At 39.7% G+C, this 20,351-nt stretch overlaps 1 protein-coding gene and 2 pseudogenes across 3 annotated transcripts in view; 2 read left to right on the top strand and 1 right to left on the bottom strand.

The window, feature by feature from the left end:
- The window catches only part of LOC123601459 (L-lactate dehydrogenase C chain), a 56,230-nt gene that overhangs the window by 1,861 nt on the left and 34,018 nt on the right, over positions 1-20,351 (bottom strand). For 2 of the 3 annotated variants that reach the window (XM_045484725.1, XM_045484726.1), the window contains exon 8: positions 14,277-14,946. The exons of the other annotated variant lie outside the window; for it this stretch is intronic. In XM_045484725.1, the coding sequence (XP_045340681.1) occupies positions 14,782-14,946 (165 nt within the window). In that variant the 3' untranslated portion in view covers positions 14,277-14,781. Of the gene's footprint in view, positions 1-14,276; positions 14,947-20,351 lie in introns of those variants that run through there. 3 annotated transcript variants of the gene reach the window in all.
- LOC123601462 lies at positions 636-2,021 on the top strand (annotated as a pseudogene).
- LOC123601461 lies at positions 15,262-17,787 on the top strand (annotated as a pseudogene).

Raw genomic sequence — 20,351 nt, 5'->3', positions numbered from 1 at the left:
ATATAGACACAAAATAGCACAAAAGTCAGTGAGGGATTGATGCTATAATGGAGGAGAGTTTCTGTATTTTGTTGGACTTAAATGCAAAAATGTGAGGTAGATCATGGTATATTAAACTGTATATTGTAACTCCAAGAGCAACCACTAAAAAAAAAAAAAAAAAATCAAAAACCATAGTTCAAAATGAATAAAGGATGGGGCGCCTGGGTGCTCGGTTACAACTCTTGATTTCAGCTCAGGCCATGATCTCATGGTGATGAGATTGAGCCCCACATTGAACTGCACACTGGGTGTGAAGTCTGCTTAAGATTCTCTGCCCCTCCCCTGCACACTCTCGCACACTCTCTCAAAAAAAAAAAAATGAAGAAGGGAATTAAAATGGTACTTTAGAAAATACCACCTTGGGGCGCCTGGGTGGCGCAGTCGGTTAAGTGTCCGACTTCAGCCAGGTCACGATCTCGCGGTCCGTGAGTTCGAGCCCCGCGTCGGGCTCTGGGCTGATGGCTCAGACCCTGGAGCCTGTTTCCGATTCTGTGTCTCCCTCTCTCTGACCCTCCCCCGTTCATGCTCTGTCTCTCTCTGTCCCAAAAAAAATAAATAAACGTTGAAAAAAAAAAAAAAAAAGAAAATACCACCTTAATGCAAACAAGTCAGTAAAGGAGGAACTAAGGAACAAAATAAAAGACATAAAGAAAGCAAATATAAAAATGGCCAAAATAAATCCAAAACATCAATAAAATATTCAATGTGAATAAACTAAATCTATTCAAAATGCAGTTTTTTTCAAACTGGGTAAAACAAGATCTAATTATATTGCTCCGTAGAAGAAACACACTGTAGATTTAAAGAGATAAATAGCACCTGAAACAAATATCACATTATTAACAAATTAAAAAAACATAAGTTGAAAGTAAAAGGATGGAAAATTACACACCATACCAATGGGAACCTAAGAAGTTCTATTTATACCGATTTTTTTAAGTTACTAGAAACATTTTATAATAAAAAGATAAATTCATCAGTAAGTTATAACAGTTATAAACACAGGCACCTAAAATACATGAAGCAAAATTGACAAAACTGAAGGGAAAAGTAAAAAATTCAGTAATACAATTGAAAACTTCCAACACCCCACTCTTGATTCTGGATAGAGCTATTCAGATAATCAGCAAGGATACAGAAGACCTGAACAACCAAATACTATCAACCAATTAGAACTAAGTGACACAATATACATGCAGAATATACATTCTCAAGTGAACATGGAATCTTTTTCATGACAGACCATATGCCAGGCCACAAAATAAATCCCAACAAATTTAAGAGAGTTGAAATACAAAGTATATTCTCATGCCAGCACAGAAATTAGAAGTAAACAACATATAAGGAAATCTGAAAAATTCAGGAATATTTGAAAATTAAACACCACATGCCCCTAAGTAATGAGTGGTTCAAAACAAAACCTTAAAAGCTGTTCCCCCCACTGCCGAGTCGAACAGAGGCGGAGGCTCGGGTGTGCTTAAGGCTTGCCTCCACCTATGACCCACGGCCATGGCCCGGGAAGGCTCTGCTGCAGGAGACATAGCAGGCACTGATTCCGTTTCACACGAGGCGCTGAGGACCGCCCTCATCCACAATGGCCTAGCATGTGGAATTAATAATAAAGATGCTGAAGCCTTAGAGAAGCACTAAGCCCATCTCTGTGTGTTTCTCCAGTGTGACGAGCCTATGTATGTCAAGTTGGTGGAGCTCCTTTGTGCTGAACACCAGATTAACCTAATTAAGGTTGACAACGATGCAAAACTAGGGTAATGAGTAGGCCTCTGTAAAACTGACAGTGGGAAAGCCCTGTAAAGAGACTGGTTGCTATTGTGTGGTAGTTAAGGACTATGGCACAGAATCTCAGGCCAAAGGTGTCATCAAGGAATACTTCAAATGCAAGAAAAGAAATAAAAAATTTAGCTCTTGCTCCTCAGAAAAGAAAAAAAAAAAATCTTAAGTTTAAAAGTACTTGAGACAAATGAAACAAAAAATATACCAAAATTTATGGGATGCAGTTTTTCATAGCTTAAAGGGACATCAATACCCATTAATCCACACTACAAAACAAAAAAGATTTCAAATCATTAACCTAACTTATCTTAAAAACCAAAAAGAAGAGCACGCTAAACCCAAAGGAGAGAGAAGAAAAAAAATAATTAAGATTAGGATGGAAATAAAAATGAAACAAAATAGTCAAGAGAGAAAATTAATGACATCAAAAATGGGTTCTTTGAAAAGATCAACAAAATTGAAAAACCTAGGCTAGCCAAGCTAGATTGACCAAGAACAAAAAAAAGAAGGAATCAAATTACTAAAATCAGGAATTAAAGAGGGAGCCATCGCTATTGACCTTAGAGAAATAAGATTGTTTGGAAGTACTATGAACAACTATAAGCCAACAAATTAGATAATTTACATAAATAGGTAAATTCCTACAAAGGCAAAAACTACTGAAACCTACTCAAATAGAAAATGTGAGATTAAATCAAATCAGTAATCTTCCCAAAAGCAAAGCCTCAGCCCAAGTGCCTTCACTAGGGAATTCTACTAAACATTCAAACAATACCAGTCCTTCACAAACTTCCAGAAAATGGAGGAAGGAACAGTTCACTACTTATTCTATGAGGACACTATTACCCAAAGTTAGACGAAGACCCCTCTGGAAAAACATTTTCCCTCAAGAATATAAATGTGAACATCCTTAACAAAATATTACCAAACCAAATACATCAGCAATAAAATGGATTATACATAATGACTAAGGGAGATTTATCCCAGAATTGGTTTAACATCCAAAACCCAACTGGTACAATACATTAATAGAATAAAGTAAAACCCCCAAAAAAAGGTGGTCTCAAGAGACACAAAAAAAGCATTTGATAAAACCCAACACCCATTCATGGTAAAAATCCTCAACAAACTAAGAACAGAAGGGGACATCTCTAATACAACAAAGAGGATCTATGAAAAACATTCAACTAACGTTACACTTAAATTGGGAAATAAGATAAGGATGCCCACTCTCACCACTTACACAATACCGTATTGGAGGTCCTAGCCAAGGCAATTATGAAAGAAAGAAAGAAAGAAAGAAAGAAAGAAAGAAAGGCCATTCTGATTACAAAGAGAAAACTATGTTCACAGACAATACGGTCTTGTATATAGAAGACCTGAATCTAAGATCTAATAACCTAATCTAAAATCTAAAAAAGTAGATTTGTACACCAAAAACTAGAAAACATTGCTGAAAGTAAAGAGAAGGCTTAAATAAATAAATGGGAAGGAAGACATCCTATGGACATCAACCAGACTTATTACTGTCATGATGGAAATGTTACCAAAATTAGTCTACAGATTCAACATACTCATTATTGAAATCTCTGCAGAGTTGTTTTGCAGAAATTGACAAGTGGTTCTAAAATGTATGTGTAACTGAGATACCACCTCACACCAGTCAGAGTGGCTAAAATGAACAACTCAGGAAACTACAGATACTGGTGAGGGTGTGGAGAAACGGGAACCCTCTTGCACTGTTGGTGGGAATGCAAACTGGTGCAGCCGCTCTGGAAAACAGTGTGGAAGTTCCTCAAAGAATTAAAAATAGAACTACCCTATGACCCAGCAATAGCACTGCTAGGAATTTACCGAAGGGATACAGGAGTGCTGATGCATAGGGGCACTTGTACCCCAACGTTTATAGCAGCACTTTCAACAACAGCCAAATTATGGGAAGAGCCTAAATGTCCATCAACTGACGAACGGATAAAGAAATTGTGGTTTATATATACAATGGAATACTACTTGGCAATGAGAAAGAATGAAATCCTGCCATTTACAGCAATGTGGATGGTTCTGGAGGGTATTATACTGAGTGAAATAAGTCAGTCAGAGGACAGATAATATGTTTTCACTCATATGTGGATTTTGAGAAACTTAACAGAAGACCATGGTGGAAGGCAAAGGGAAAAAAAATAGTTACAGAGAGGGAGGGAGGCAAACCATAAGAGACTCTTAAATACAGAGAACAAACTAAGGGCTGATGGGGGTTGGGGAAGAGGGGAAAGTGGGTGGGTGATGGGCATTGAGGAGGGCACTTGTTGGGATGAGCACTGGGTGTTGTACGTAAGCAATGAACCACGAGAATCTACCCCCCAAACCAAGAGCACACTTTACACACTGTATGTTAGCCGATTTGACAATAAATTATATTAAATAAATAAATAAATAAATAAATAAATAAAATTTATGTGGAAATGCAAAGGACTCCAGAGCCAAAACGATCTTGAAAATAACAAAATTGGAGGAGTTAATACCTCCTTGATTTTAAAACTTATCACAAAGCTATAGTAACTGACACATCTAAATACTAATATGGAGTGATCTTCATGATGTATTAAACTTAAAGAAGAGGATGGAGAAAAGTGTACAAAGAAACAAAAAACTATAAACTAAACAATTTTTAATGGCTACTAATTTTAAAGTGGAGACTAAAGGGAAAAGGGGACAGAGATAGAAGCTAGACTTCCTGTAGTCATGGAAATATTTTATAAAATTATAAAACAAAATTTTAAAAGCATTTCCTCAGTATCAAAATTAAATGAATAAACTTAGGTACTCAGTTTTGGCCTACCCACAGACAAAAACTATTCCAAATGACTACTCCAAATGACAGTAAGTTTCCTAAATATCTCAGCCTAGATTTCTGAGCTCCAGATTCAGTTAGCTACCTATTTGATATTTCTTCTTGAATGTCTTTAGATATCTTAAATTTAACATGTCCCAATTGGAAGTCTTGATTTTTCTCCCCTAAACCCAACACCCTCTCCTACTTCCCTCATTGACTCCCACCCCCTTGAAAGCATCCCAACCCAGGTAAATGGAGCCACCATCCAATTAGTTGCTTGAGGAAAAAAATCCAGAAGTCATTTTTTATTCCTCCCTGTCCCTCACTACACACAATCCTGCACATTTTATCTCCAAAATATATCTTGAATTTGTCCACTTTATTCATGCACCAGTGAGGAGTTGTGCAATTTTGGAAAGTCAGGCAGTAAACTATAGTGTTCCTTTCACTTCTGCACCCTCAATAATCTGGAAACAACTCAGATATGAAAGCCTTTAGAATGTAAACTTTAGAAGTCATTATGATTAAGCAAATTATATAATCTTACATCCTAGTGTTTAAGGAAATCTTCATTATAGTACATACACATTCATTACAACTGTGCAAAATACATGTTACATTAGCAAAACCGGAACAGACTCTGGTTATATCACTAGTTTCCAATTTAAATATATTTTTCTACCAAGTTACCAAGCCTAACCCCACTCCCCCCCCCCCCACACGCACACACACAGATTCTTCACTGAATATTCAGTCAAAACAAAACTGACCTGGATTGGAAACAATAATCAGTTTGCAGCGGTGACTATATTGGATAATACTGGGAATCATTCATTTAAACATGGACACATTTCGCTAGACTAAATCAAGGTGTGTTTCTCCTCCTTTTATCTGGCGTGCACCTGCTGTGATAATCACTACGTTGGAGTTTACAGTGACAAGGTAATCTGGGGAAAGATTTGAATAGAAAATACATTATGGAAGAAAACATCTGACATTTAGGTACACATTTCCTGTTAGGGCTCAATCACCACACTGTGTTTACTGAAGACTGGGCTCCCTCGGATCTATAATGCCCACAACACTCTTGTAGTTTAGAGAAATGTCACTAAGTTTTACTAAACTTCAATGTTTCTTGTACAGTTTTAAAAACCTAACATACCTCGTGTACTTCATAGAATAAGAGATAAAAATGTGTATGAGTCTGGTAAATGAGAATATTTACTTAGAGAAGTGGTGTGAAAAGGCCAGGGAGATCTTGGTTCATGTATTTTTTCAAATGATTATCTCATGGGTGCCAAGTAAATAAAATACAGTAGTTAAGAACTTAGGTTTTTGAGTCAAACAGAACTGGGTTCAAATCCTTACTCCATTTTATTTATTTAACTTCAGTTTGCAGGTGCATCATCTGTAAAACCTCACAGAGCTGTCCTAGGTATTAAATAATATGCAAAAAGCGCTTAGCTCTGGCACAAAATAGACAATCAGTTCATGACAACTATCATGATAACCACTGTTACTGCTGCTCAGAAGGACTCAGGGGCTGTAGGAAACCTTGAAACTAAATGAAGTAAAACCTAATGAAATCTGAACAAGAGGCTATGAGTGTACAGAGTAGGGAGCAATCACCTTTAGAAGAACTGAGGAAGTCTTCATAAAGGGAAATAAAGATCCAATTTTCATATTTATTCATGTAGTATTCAAATATTTATAGTATTTAACTATGATATTAACCTTTGCCAGAAACACTGTTTGGCATTTTCATGAAAGGGCTACCATGTTGAAGATCCACTGTCCCACCCATCAGTTTGCCTTCATCAACATCCACAAAGGCAAGCTCATCACTCAAGCCCTAAAAGAAATCAGTCAAAAGCAGGGAGGGAGTAAACTTCCTGATTAGGTGGAAAGGGAAAGAAAATTGTTATACTGGCCATCTGTGTATCTTATATTAGGCTCAAAGAAGACACAGTATGTTCAACATCTCAGGATACAAAAGCCCCAACTAGAGGAGATACAAGTTACAAAGAAGAACGTTTCACTTCACAATTAGTTAAAAACAGAAACTGTTTAATAAATAGAACAGTCTCTGAAGGTAGTGAACACCTCTTTAACTTAAGCTGAGGCTGTACAGTGATAAAGCAGTGATTCTGTAGAAGGAATTTCTCATCAAACTAGGAGCTCCTTGGGGTGCCTGGGTGGCTCAGTTGGTTAAGCGTCTGACTCTTGGTTTTGGCTCAGGTCATGACTTCATGGTTTTGAGGGTTCAAGCACTGCATCGGGCATTGATGGTGCGGAGCCTGCTTGGGATTCATTCATTCTCTCTCTCTCTCTCTCTCTCTCTCTGCCCCTCCCCTGCTCATGCTGTTTCTGTCTCCCTCAAAATAAATAAATAAACATAAAAAAATTTTTTTTAATTAGGAGCTCCTTGAGAATAGGAAGTGTTTATTCATCTGCACTCTGGTGCTTAACACCTACCTAGCACATAAGAGCTCAGTAATAGTTTTCAAAATAAATGGATTAAAATATAAGGCCCTTTCCAACTCTACAAGTTTATAGTTCTATAATCAGATAATATTACCTGCAAAAACCAATCAGTACTATATATTTCTTTTTTTTTTTATGGAAAGATACCTGATTTATTATTAAGTTAATATAACAGAGTCCTTGCCTGTAGGAAGCCCTCAAGAGACTACAAAGTCACCATAAAATTTCACGCAATTTAAGTACTATATATTTCTAGCATGCTACTTTATATGTCAGAAAGAAGGGAATATAACATATTTGTATTTGCAAAAGAAACACTTGAAGATACACAAGCAACTAATTTAAATGGATGCCTATAACAGACATAGAGGGAGAGGGTTAATGAAAACATGCTTCTCCATGAGTATCTGTTTATATTAGCTTTATTTTTTAACCTTGTGAGCGTGTTACCTCTTGAAAAATGTTTTAAATAACTACATATTCTTTTATCTTTATACTAAAATTTTCACTGAAAAAAAAAAATGTGTGAGGTGCCTGGGTGGCTCAGTCGGTTAAGTGTTCAACTTCGGTTCAGGTCATGATCTTGCAGTTTGTGAGTTCAAGCCCCGTGTCAGGCTCTGTGCTGACAGCTCAGAGCCTGGAGCCTGCTTCGGATTCTGTGTCTCCCTCTCTCTCTCCCCCTCCCCTGCTCATGCTCTCTCTCTCTCTCTCTCTCTCTCTCTCTCAAAAATAAATAAAAATTTAAAAAGAATTTTTAAATGACTGTGCTAGTACTGAGAAGTAAATGATCGAACATCTACAACTTATTGTTGGATATTTTACTTTATTCTAAATAATGGAAATCCAAAGCCAAGCACTTTAAATTTTAAACATCGTAAGTGATTAGCCTAGAAGTCTAAACTCTATCACAAGGAAAATATTGTTGCTTAATGAGATGCCAATGCTTTCTGGATACTTTGAACTATTCAAAGTGATTGGAATTGTATGTAGCAGAATTATACAGTATTGATAAAATTATCTTTGAAAAGCTAGCTTCTAAAATGTACTATACGTCCAGTACCAAAGAACATGCCCAGCATCTTGATTTACATAATCCCATCTCCGATAACAGGAACCAGAGATCCTTAGAAAAAAAGGCTGCTTTGGGCCTGGAGCAGAAAATATACAAGATGAAGAAAGTGCCAGAAAGTAAGGAAGTACTTAAAACAAAAGCCCTATATCAATGAGATATGTCAAAGGAGCACAGTAGCTAACTGAACGAGCTTCCAGTGGCCAAAGCTGAACAATTTGAGAAACAACATCCATGAAGACATATTGGATTATAACCCAAAACATAAAATAAAATCCAGGAATCCATACTAATATCTACAAATGAATTAATAGAGTGGAAGAAACAAATCTCCCATGTGAAATTCCAAATAATTTATAGAGATACTCCACCCTCAGAGGGAGCATAACTCCCACTCTTTAAGTGTGGGCTGAATACAGAGACTTCCTTCCAAAGAGCATAGTGTGGAAAGGGGGAAAAGAGAGTACCTAACACTACCTCAGCTAGGTGACTGAGGTCAACATCAACCACGATAAATCACGTTGACAGTATGTACCCTGGATATGACATAATGAAAATCGCACTTCGCCTCTGTGTTTTCCCCTCTAAAATCCATAACCCCAGTCTAACCATGAAAAAAAAAAAAAAAAAAAAGACAAATTTCAATAGAGGGTCATTCTACAAAATACATGACCAGTAATCCTTAAAACTGCCAGCCATCAAAAACAAAGTATAAGAAACTGTCATAGTCAAAAGGAGCCTAAGGAGACATGATGACTAAATGTAATGTATCCTGGATGGGATCCTAGAACAGAAAATAGGACATATAAACTAAGGAAATCTGGGTAATGTATGGCCTTTAGTTAACGACAATGATTATATGTTTACAAAAGCATTTATACATTTGTAACATACTAAAGTATGATGTTAATAACTGGGTGTGAGATAAAGATAGAACTCTGTACTATCTTTTCAACCTTTCTGTAACTCGAAAACTATTCTTTAAAAAATAAAGTCTAAAAACAAAGTCTATTAAAAAATATTTTAACTCAGTCTCTCTGGACCTTTTCCATATTTATAAAAATGAAAGTGGGTAAAATATCCACTCTCTGCACTCGTTATCCGGTGCTTTCTCCCTTTTAATATGCAATTGACTTCTATTCTTTCATTCAACTACTAAGTGTCTATTACACTAGACGTTGTTCTAGCTAGACTTGGGATACAAGAATAAATGAAATAAAGATGCCTGCCCTTGTGAATATCACATTATAGTAGTGAAAGCTTATGTATTATGGTATAATTCAGTGATTTTCAAAAACATATCTGTTTCCCTACTAGGTTTATACAATAAATTTCTGCCAATAGAGTACTAAACAATTCCTACTGAGAACTCCTTCCTTATAAGCAAGAAGCTTTTAAGATATCACCACCTCCTTGGATGGAAGAAGTTGCAGAATCTAGGGCCAAAAGAGGGACAGATGAACGGGGGCCTTAACCTGGGACTTTGTAGGGGACTGTGCACTACACCGTCTCAGATCTACAAATGCTGTAATTGTCACACCACACAATTCAAGCTCTGAGAGCTCGTGCCTATCATCTTGTTTTTTTTAGAGCTAGGGCCCAAATCCTCTCAGAAAGGCCCTTCAAAGTAGAGGTAATAAATAAATCTTTTACTTCAAGGTTTTCTGTACACTTATGATCTGTATACTTACCTATTCATGCAACTTGAGATAGTCTGTGCTCTTTTTTCTCCTTTACAAAATAGATCTAATAATTACTTTCAGGGTTTTATTAGACAACATATATAAAGCACTTTTTCATTATTATTGACATTGACAACAAATGTATTGGCTTTCACGTATGCACACTCTTCATTAGCAACGGTGCACCGCTGACAAAGGCATTATAGTTGACAGACAAAATGAACCATTGGGAATTCATATGATTGCTAGCAGCAGTAGTTAACAGCAGCTGATGTTCTTAGTGCCTTACAGATACTTCTGTCATCTAGCTCAAACCCAGGGCCAGGACTAAAGGCTATAGAAAGGTAGCTTAGGAAATTTTACAGATATCCCACTAATAAAAGCAAAGCATAGCTCCAAGAGTTTATTATGACTTACTAAAACATTATGGGTTCAGATCAGGGTAATATTCTTAGGAGTGAGAATCTTTCTAGTCCTGTGTCTAGCCATTTAACTGGAAGCTAAGTTTATCTGCTACATCAGTGCTAAGAACTAAACACTAAAACTAACCTAACATGGATAAGGTAGAAGGGAAATAAAGACAGAGACGAGGAAACCGGAGAGAGATTTTTAAAGGAAAAAGACTATTATATTTTGTGGTAGTAGGACACCTACCACAACTGACAGGTTGTGCACTTTTTCCTGCCACCTATTTCTTCATTGCACATGTATAAGCTGTTTCCTACAAAGTACCCCAAGCAAAGGGGTACTTCATACTGTCATCACATGGGGGAAAGAGTAATATCAACATTCTAACACATATGATGCCATCATAAATACTAGAAAAACCAGGGGCACCTGGGTGGCTCAGCTGGTTAAGCATGGGACTCTTGATTTCCACTCAGGTCATAATCTCACAGTGGTGAGCTTGAGCCCCACGTCACCGGGCTTCCTTCATGCTGAGCATGGAGCCTGCTTTAGATTCTCTCTCTCCCTCTCCCTCTGCTTCTCCCCTGCTTGCACTCTCTCTCAAAAAACAAAACAAAAACAAGCAAACAAAAACCCAAAACCTAGAGAAAGCAGCCCCCTCTGGGTAGAACAATTAGAAAAGCCCACCTGTGCCTCTGGGCTAAGCCTGCAGGGACTGAATAAGGCCTCTACTCACCCCATTTTTAACTGAACACAACCTGCCTAACCATATGCAGTAGCCTTACATCCAAAGAAGGGAAACTTGGTTAACCCTATGGCACAGAACAGAGAACTTACTTTTAGTAAGATGCTGATTATACAGGCTGTTCCAAGCGATCCAGTTCCTATAATGGAGATCTTATTGTGATGAATGGCCTCCTCTGAAGTGAAATTCTTAAGAAGTTCACCTTGATAGTCGCCATCTTGGAAACCTAACAGAGTGAGGAAAAACTACAAAGCCACTTCCAAATTTGGTCTGCAGTGAGAGTGGGCATATAGAAAACTCCCGGGTCCCCTGGGGGAAGGAGGTGCTGCAGACCCAACAGGGAATGACAAAACTGACTGGCAAAGAAGCTGGGTAGTTTCTAGCCAGCTGCCCAGCACCCAGAGGTAAACCAAGGGAAGGAAGAGGAGGGTGGAACAGTTAAGAGGGATTAAGAATTAGTGAAGGCAAAGGGGCAGCTTCACCAAAAGTGACACCACAGTCAGGACAGCTCTTCCTCCCCTCACCACCCCAGTTTTCCCCCTCGCCCAGCTCTTGGCTCCAGAACCCAGCCCAGACTCCATAAGTCCAGGGCCGAGGACTGCCAAGCACGCAGTACTTCCGGCCACACTCACGCGGGTGAGAGGGCCAGCCACCTCTGACAGGGATGTGTGCAGGCTGCAAGGGACACAGAGCCATCCTCAGGCAAAAGAAATTCACTCCCGCGGCGACCACGCTGCAGCTCATCTACAGAATTCCCACAGCCCAGCTCATGGCCACCCCCTCAAGAGGCAGATGAAGAGAACGGAGAAAAAACGCAGAAAAGCTGGTTGAGGCCTCAAGAAGGAAAACCATTGGCTAGTGAGGCTGCGCCAGGCCGCGGGCCTCGTTTTGGTCGTAGCACACCTGGCGCAGAGGCGAGGCCAGAATGAGGGTTCTGATGCATCGTGCCTGGTCTGTGTCCGGCCTGCGCCTGCAGCTTGTCACTTGCACCAGTGGAGGGCTGACGTTTTTGTAGTTGGCAGGTTTCAGGGAGGCTCCTTGGGCTCCTGGGCTCAAAGAGCACAAGGTGCAAAAGATAACAATGAATTAGAGAGCCTCCAGCTATCAAATGGGGTACCACTTGCCCAAAACCCATCCACTGGAAAGCCCAAGTAAATGTATTTCTAACCAAACCTTGTCTGGATGTATCCAACAGGACTTTTTGACTCTCCGTTGCTAACTTTTTCCCAGAGCTGCAGGAGAAAGGGACCTCAGGGCTACTTTTAACCACCCACAAAGCTAATAAGTAAAAATTTAAAAACCTGCTATGCAAAGGGGCTTTTTAAATAATATATGAAACCCTAAGAACTTGATCAGTGCAGGGCTAATTGATAACAATTTTCACAGGGGTATGGGAAAGCTCAACTCATTTATGTGGTAGTTAAATGCAGAACCCAAAATTCCCCTCTCATCCTTTAGTCTGGGATACACCAAGGCTTCTGTTCTCTTGTCCCACCACGTTCTACCTAATTAAGTGTTTCCTAACTCATTTGTGAATCATAATACATAACACGTATCTGACAAATTCTTTTCTAAGAAGTAGAGCAGCTGTTTCTCAACTTTTTTTCATTCTCTCTCCCTCAAGGGCCTTTTTAGACATTTTCCCCCAATCGTTCAGCTCCACTCACCCCACCGTGAAATTAAATATTAAAGAATAAGAGGTGCCTGGGTGGCTCAGTCGGTTAAGGCTCCCACTTCAGCTCAGGCCATGATCTCGCGGTTCTTGAGTTAGAGGCCCCGTGTCAAGCTCTGCGCTGACAGCTCAGAGCCTGGAGCCTGCTTTGGATTCTGTGTCTCCTTCTCTCTCTGCCTTGCCCCCCTCACCCCCCCCCACCCGCTTGCACTCGTGCTCTCTCTCAAAAATAAACGTAAAACTTTTTTTTAATAAGTAAATATTAAAGGGGCGCCTGGGTGGCTCAGTCGGTTGAGCGTCCGACTTCGGCTCAGGTCACGATCTCACGGTTTGTGAGTTCGAGCCCCGCGTCAGGCTCTGGGCTGATGGCTCAGAGCCTGGAGCCTGCTTCCAATTCTGTGTCTCCCTCTCTCTCTGCCCCTCCCCCATTCATGCTCTGTCTCTCTCTGTCTCAAGGATAAATAGACATTAAAAAAAATTTTTTTTTAAATAAATAAATATTAAAGAATAAGAGGGGCACCTGGCAGGCTCAGTCAGTCGGTGGAGACTGCAACTCTTGATCTTGGGATTGTGAGTTTGAGCCCCAGGTTGGGTGTAGAGATTACTTAAAAATAAAATCTAAAAGTAATAATAATAAGATGTTGTCTGCTAGGGTTGAACTTTAGGGTTTAGAAATCCTTGTAATATCTGTTTTTTCCACCAACCCCATAACCAATTTAACCCTCTTGGGGTGATATTGCCCCCTGTTGAGAATACAGGATGTAGAGCAGTTTTACTTCCGACAGTATTCCCACTGAAACTATATTTTGCAGGCTTTGAATACCTGCAAGCATTTACTAAAATGAAGTTTTAATTTGGTGTACAAAGAACAGCTTTTAAAAAAAAAGGCAAAATCCACAGAAGACCCCTCTACCCCTGCTATCCTAACTAAACTCTCTGATGATCCTGTTTGTGCATTCAAGGGAAGAATTGAAAACAAGGAAAAAGAACAAAATATTGGGAAACTAATCATGTTCAGCAATAGAGGACCGGAATGAAACTATTCAAACAGCAAGAATAAGAGTATGAACTGTGACTCTCTGTCCAGTGTGAGCACCTCCACGAGAGCACACGCTGTAAGTCCTTAGGGCCTGCATATGTCTTCTCATTTTTTGCCCTGGTCCTGTCCTAGTCTATAAATTACTTTGGTCCTGATTTCTTTGTTTTTGTTCAGTTGTGTATTTCTTATAGCTACCTTAAATTGTGAAATCAAGGAAATATTTCATGTATGTGTGTGTGGCATATGCACATAAAAATTAGAAATACATGCACTCATATACATATACATCAATAATCAATTAGTTGAGGTGCCCTAAATACTGTGGGATACTTGAGGGCATAAATCATGTCATATTGACCTCATGACCGTAACACAAACAAGCGTACCAGAAGTTTGCTCCACAAATGACTTAGAGAATGGTCTAAGCTCCCTGTGTGGTATTTCAACAGAGACACCAAATCAGCTATTTGAGTTTATATGAATTGGAATAATACTTACAGGTTTGAAAACATTTAATTTTGATTATGCCATTGAAGTTTTATTTCTGTTTCTTTCTGTTATACATGGACTTAACATACCCGGTGCAGATCACACATAGACACACAAAGCTAATGAAGCAATATAAACTGAATATGCCTGTGCCCTAATAGAAGAATGAAATTTCAATGCTAGAAAAAGTGCTGGTTGTTTTATGGGAAGAATCATAAGTTTTATATTATAAAGGATTATTATACATACTCTACCAAACTTGAAGTCAACTCATATATAGCATACTTCAGAAGTATTACTTGCATATGTATAGGTTGGGTATCATTAGAACAGAGTTGTAAGAGATTCATAAAGAGGGGAAATATTTTTACCATTTCCTTTTTCTAGCCTTGAGGGACTGAAGTTATGTCATGGGTTTCCAATGTTTTTTTTTTTTAATTTTTTACAAATCAAATGACAATACTTTCAAAATAGAAAATATACAGTCTGATATCTTCTTCTATAAAACAGTGGAACATTAAGAGGCTTTAAAATACCAGCTCTTTTTGGATATTCCAAAGTATGTCTGCACTCTTCTTAAAAAGGGCCTCCTCCTCAGAATTCAAGTTAACTTTCACAATATCTGAGACACCATTTTGTCCCAAGACACAAGGGATACTGAGAAAGATTTCTTCTTTTAATCCATATAAGCCCTAAAAGGCAAAATTAGATTATTGTTCAGTAACCTGATATGGAAAAACAGCTAATGCAAAAGCGCTTCAGAATAAGAGGATACCAGAGCTCAACTAGAATCAGAGGGTGGTAGAATAATTATCAACAATACAAATCCTAGGGGGGTCTGGGTGGCTCAGTCCGTAAAATGTCTGACTTTGGCTCAGGTCATGATCTCGTGGTTTATGAGTTCAAGTCCCGCATCGGGCTCTGTGCTGACAGCTCAGAGCCTGGAGCCTGCTTTGGATTCTGCATCTCCCTCTCTCTCTCTGCCCCTCCCTTGCTTGTGCTCCGTCTCTGTCTCTCTCTTTCTCTCTCAAAAATAAATAAACGTTAAAAAAAACTTAAAAAAAAAAAACCCAATACCCATCCTAATGTCCTATGACTCTGTGGAGTTTGTGTTCAATGAAATAAAGAACCTACCAGAGGCCTTCAAAGGGACCAAGAAAGGCAACATCTACTTCACCCCTTACCAGGTCCATCTTTCTGTCCAAAGGAAAGATACCATCCAGTCCTTTATGATGCCATTTTATCTAATAAGGACTGAAAAATCAAGCAGCCTGTGTTTGGTATAAACTACATCAAGAGAACAGTGAAGGTTGAAGGAGGAAGTGGCTGGGAAGACCGCTTTGTATAAGCTGACGTTTACACCAACAGGCACCATTGAGTTGGACAATAGATGTTACAGGTGACATCTCAATCTTCTAAAGGTGAAGCCTCCAATGGAGCCTACAGATACTCTCATATGCCCAGCAGGGCCTTTGTCTTTCCCCTGCCAATTACAAACAGAATATGCCCTTACCCTCCTGGCTACTTCTATCCATCACCCCCATCTGACTTCTATCCAGAAAGTCCCATGATGAACATGGAATAGTTGCAACCATGGCGACCACCCTATTCTGGGCTTATGGAACCTCCAGCCAGCAGCCCTGATGTTCCCTCTACTCCTGTAGCTGAAGCCAAGGCCACAGAAGCAGCTGCCAGAGCCAGTTACAACCTGGACAACAAACACAATGCCTACATGCCCACAAACCAGTTTCTGCCACCTTCCTACTACCCCATGGAAGATAAGACCCAGTAGACACCACACACCTCCCTGCCTTCCATCCCTCCTTGCTCTTTCCCATCTATCCCTTGGGGTTGACTTTAGGGTTGGAAGAGGCAATGGGAAGGTCTTGTTCTTCCTCCTTCCTTCCTTATAATTAAACATTACTAGGAACTAGCATGGAGGGAAGGAAGAGGCCCCTTGACTATTGGAGTGGTGTTTCCCAGCTTCCCACAACAGCTCAGAGTCCACAGGTGCTACTCAGCCAAGCTTCCCTCTCCCCATCTTTGGGGATTTCCTCAGGATCTCAGGATGTGCCCCTTGTTCCTATCTCATTCTAGTCTCCCACAGAGGGCCTCTGGTCACCTCTTCCACCACAGCCCAGCTCCCTCATTTGGGTAGGCATTTTATACTCAACCTCACAAGCTCCATCACATCAGCCACATGTCTTCTTCTGGGGGCCCCAGCCAGGCTATACTCACATTCCCTCCACTCTGGTCTGTCCCTATCCATGGAAGGCCACAGTCCCACCAGACTGTCAGCCCACATTCCATTCCCAGCCAGGGGTCAGCTTCAGTTACATTCACCTTCCCTTCCTTTTCCTGTCCTTTGTCATTCTGTTGCCACCTCTGTGTAACTTTTGGAGCTTTAACATGAGTTGCTAGGGATTGGGTGGAATCAGAAACAAGGCCACTGTAGCTGAGGAAGAAGCCCCTCTGTTCCCTATTGGTGTTTTGGGAATTTGTTTCCCTCTACTTTCTCTGTTTCTCTTTCGTCTAGAAGGGGCTTCTAGGACTAAAACTGAAGAATGTATGTGCATCCCATCATGACACTTGGGGCTGTTGAGTGGGCTGGAAATAAGGCGCCTGGCCCCTGGGGCCTGGCCTTGTCTGGTCCTGTGTGATGACCATGACCTGCTACCCAGGCCCCTCTTCTCTTTAAGCTTCATGCCTGGTTGACAATATGACCCTTGAATACACTGAAATTGGCTCTCATTTGCTCCTGGATTGGCCATGAAATGAGGAAATGGCTACTTAAGAAAATTCCCTGTTTATTTGAAAAAAAAAAAAAAAACCCAGTCAACATATTAATATGAAATAAACTGTACCCTTATTTGTTGAAAATGTGAAGTAATAAAACTGAAGTGGCTGGGGTAAAAAAAAAAAAAAAAGAGTATATGAATGATTATGCTCTTAATGTCAAATGTTTATTTTCCTATAAAATATAACTTATCCATTGATTTGTTCAGTAAAAATTATGAAATTTCCATATTACTCAATCTCACTCTCTTCTCAGAGCATGTGACACCTCCTTGACTCTTCCTCAGGAGCAACCTCGGGGTAATTAATTGCTTATTCTCCCGCAGCCCCTGTGTATCCTCAAAAGAGGAGGGGTGTGTATCCATTGTGTACTCATTGTCTCTTTCAAAACAGTAATCCCCTACTCTCTTAACATTTCCCCTATTTTTTTGAGGCTCATCTTATTCAACTCTTCTTCCTTAATGATCATCTTCTAACCTCTTGGCCACTCTGTCTCATTCATAAAAGACTGAAACCTGGCTCACAATCTTCTCTGTCCCAGTTTCTGTGATTACTCTTGGTGACTTCATTGTTCATGTGGGTAAACTAACCATAAACAATTCCCTTTCTTTCCAGTTTCTTGACTTCTTTATCTCACAGAACCTTCTCTTCTCACCCCAAGTATCCTACTGTGGACATTGTTATGGGTTCCTCCATATCCACCTTAGATCCCATGATTCATTCTGTCTCCCTTTCACCATATACTAAGACCCTCTGCTTATTTTAATTTTAATTTTATAAATATTTCTTAAATTCCTTATTATTCATTTTCTTTTTATAATTTATTCATTTGTATGTAGATCATATTTGAGGGCAAAGGTCTTGAATTGGTCTGTGACCCTTTAGCAGAAAGTCAAACCTATTTTTAACATGTATATAAGCCAAAAGCTACATCTCCACCCTTCCCTTCCTCTTTCTCCCCTCACCCCCTCTTTCACACTCCACAAGTAAAACCCACACCCACATGAATTCAGCTATGCTCTCTCTCCATTCCTGTGCTCAGATCCCTGGAGAAAACTACACAAGAAAGTTGATCCTTAACTCACATTACAAATTAATGCACACCAACCTCAAATAAGCATCCACCTAACAGTAATTCTGGTTTTTTGTTTTTTTTTGTTTTTTTTTTTGGTCAACTTCTATTTCTATCTACAAAGACGACTTCAAATCTTCTCAAACATCTGACTTTTCTATACATCCCCTGATTCTCAGCAGCAGATGATTTTGTCTCCTTTCACTAAAAAGACAGAAGTCATCAGATGCATCCAATGCCAAACTTACAAATCTACATGATTCACTGCCTATCCTCTCTTTATTATCTCCTGTTACAATAGCTGTCTCTCCTCCTATCTAGGACTAATACCTTCATCTATGGTCTGGATCCCATTGCCTCTGCTTATTACTTCTATCTTCAATATCTTCTTTACGATCAGAATTTTATCTTTGAAAAAAGAAAAGAAAAAAAAGGCAGGCGCCTGGGTGGCTCAGTTGGTTGAGTGTCTGACTCCTGATTTCAGCTCAGGTCACGGTCCCAGGGTTGTGGGATTGAGCCCCTCATTGGGCTCCACACTGAGTGTGGAGCCTGCTTAAGATTCTCTCTCTCCCCCTCTGACCCTCTCCTCCACTCACATGCTCTCTCTCTCACTCTGTCTCTCTAAAGTAAAAAAAAAAAAAAAAATTTTTTTTAAACAAAAACGCAAACTTGCCTGGCCTTGATTTTCCTCTCCAATTATTACTCTCTTTCCTTACCTTCACAGCCAAATACCTCAAAAAAGCTGTTTATACTTGTCTTAGTTTCCTCAGAGGTTCTCAAGGGACCCTTCCAAGGGACATTTGGCACTATATGGAGACATTTTTGATTGTCAAAAATGGGGAAAGAGGGTATGCTACTGGCATCTAATAAGTATAGGCTGGAATGCTGCTAACATCCCACAATGCACAGGACAGCCCTCCAACAATGAAGAATTATCCAGCCCAAAGTCTATAGTGCCGAGGCTAAGAAAACCCTAGTGTGCTCCAATCAGACTTTCATTCCTATGACTTCATTAAACAGTTCCTACTAAGGTTATCCATGACCTCTGTCACTTTATCCCCCTGTCATTTTTTTTAAGTTTATTTATTTATTTTGAGAGAGAGAGAGAGAGACAGTATGAGTGGGAGAAGGGCAAAGAGAGAGGGAGAGAGAGAGAGAGAGAGAGAGAGAGAGAGAGAGAGAGAGAGATTCCCAAGCAGGCTTTGTGCTGCCAGCACAGAGCCCGGTGTGAGGCTCGAACCCATGAAGCTACAAGATCATGACTTAAGCTGAAACTAAGAGTTGGACACTTAGCCAACTAATCCACCCTATCCTCCTGGCATTTTTAATCCTCATTTATATGACTTCACAACATCAATCAACAATAGAAAACTAATTCTTTCATCTTTAAAACATCCTCCTCTCTCTTGGTTACCATGATTCCACGTTCTCTTGGTTTTTCTTTTAATTCTCTGGTCACCACTTCTTTTTGACTTTGTGGGCTCACACTATATAAACTCAACTTTTTAAAATTATTTATTTATTTTTGAGAGACAGAGAGAGACAGAGCATGAGCAGGGGAGGAGCAGAGAGAGGGAGACACAGAATCTGAAGTAGGCTCCAGGCTCTGAGCTGTCAGCACAGAGCCCAATGCAAGGCTTGAACCCACGAATTGCGAGATCGTGACCTGAGCTGAAGTCTAATGCCTAACTGACTGAGCCACCCAGGTGCCCCTAAACTCAACTTTTAACACTGGAATTCCTCAAGACTCAATCTCAATCTGTCTTCTCACTTTATTATGCTCTCCTTAGGCAAGTTCATTAACATTCCTGGCTTCAGTTACTATGTGTAAGGCATATCTGTTGTCTGTACCTGTCCAGCTTCTCTTCCTTTGTTGTTGTTGTTGTTGTTGACAGAACCTCTCTTTCCCCTTCAGGAACTGTCTCTCTCCAAACTGACTCATATTTAGAACTCCAACCCAAAACTCTTCTACAAGTTCCAGAAGCTTGTACCCAACTGCCTATTTCCCCTTGGATATTGCAAAACACCTGAAAATGAACTTGTCCATAACTGCAAACATGATCTTTAAACGTGGCTCTCCTTGAGTATTCCCTTCCTTAGTGGCTACCACTATCTATATATAAAGGTGGAAAACAGAAACCCACAAATGGCCTTTCTTTTCCTTATTTCTCACTTCATTCCACTACCAAGTCCTATGAATGTTACCTCCTAAATACAGTATCTACAAAT

Source organism: Leopardus geoffroyi, chromosome D1, assembly GCF_018350155.1.
Source record: "Leopardus geoffroyi isolate Oge1 chromosome D1, O.geoffroyi_Oge1_pat1.0, whole genome shotgun sequence".
NCBI classification, from domain to species: Eukaryota; Metazoa; Chordata; class Mammalia; order Carnivora; family Felidae; genus Leopardus; species Leopardus geoffroyi.
This window is presented reverse-complemented; position numbering and strand designations above follow the sequence as displayed.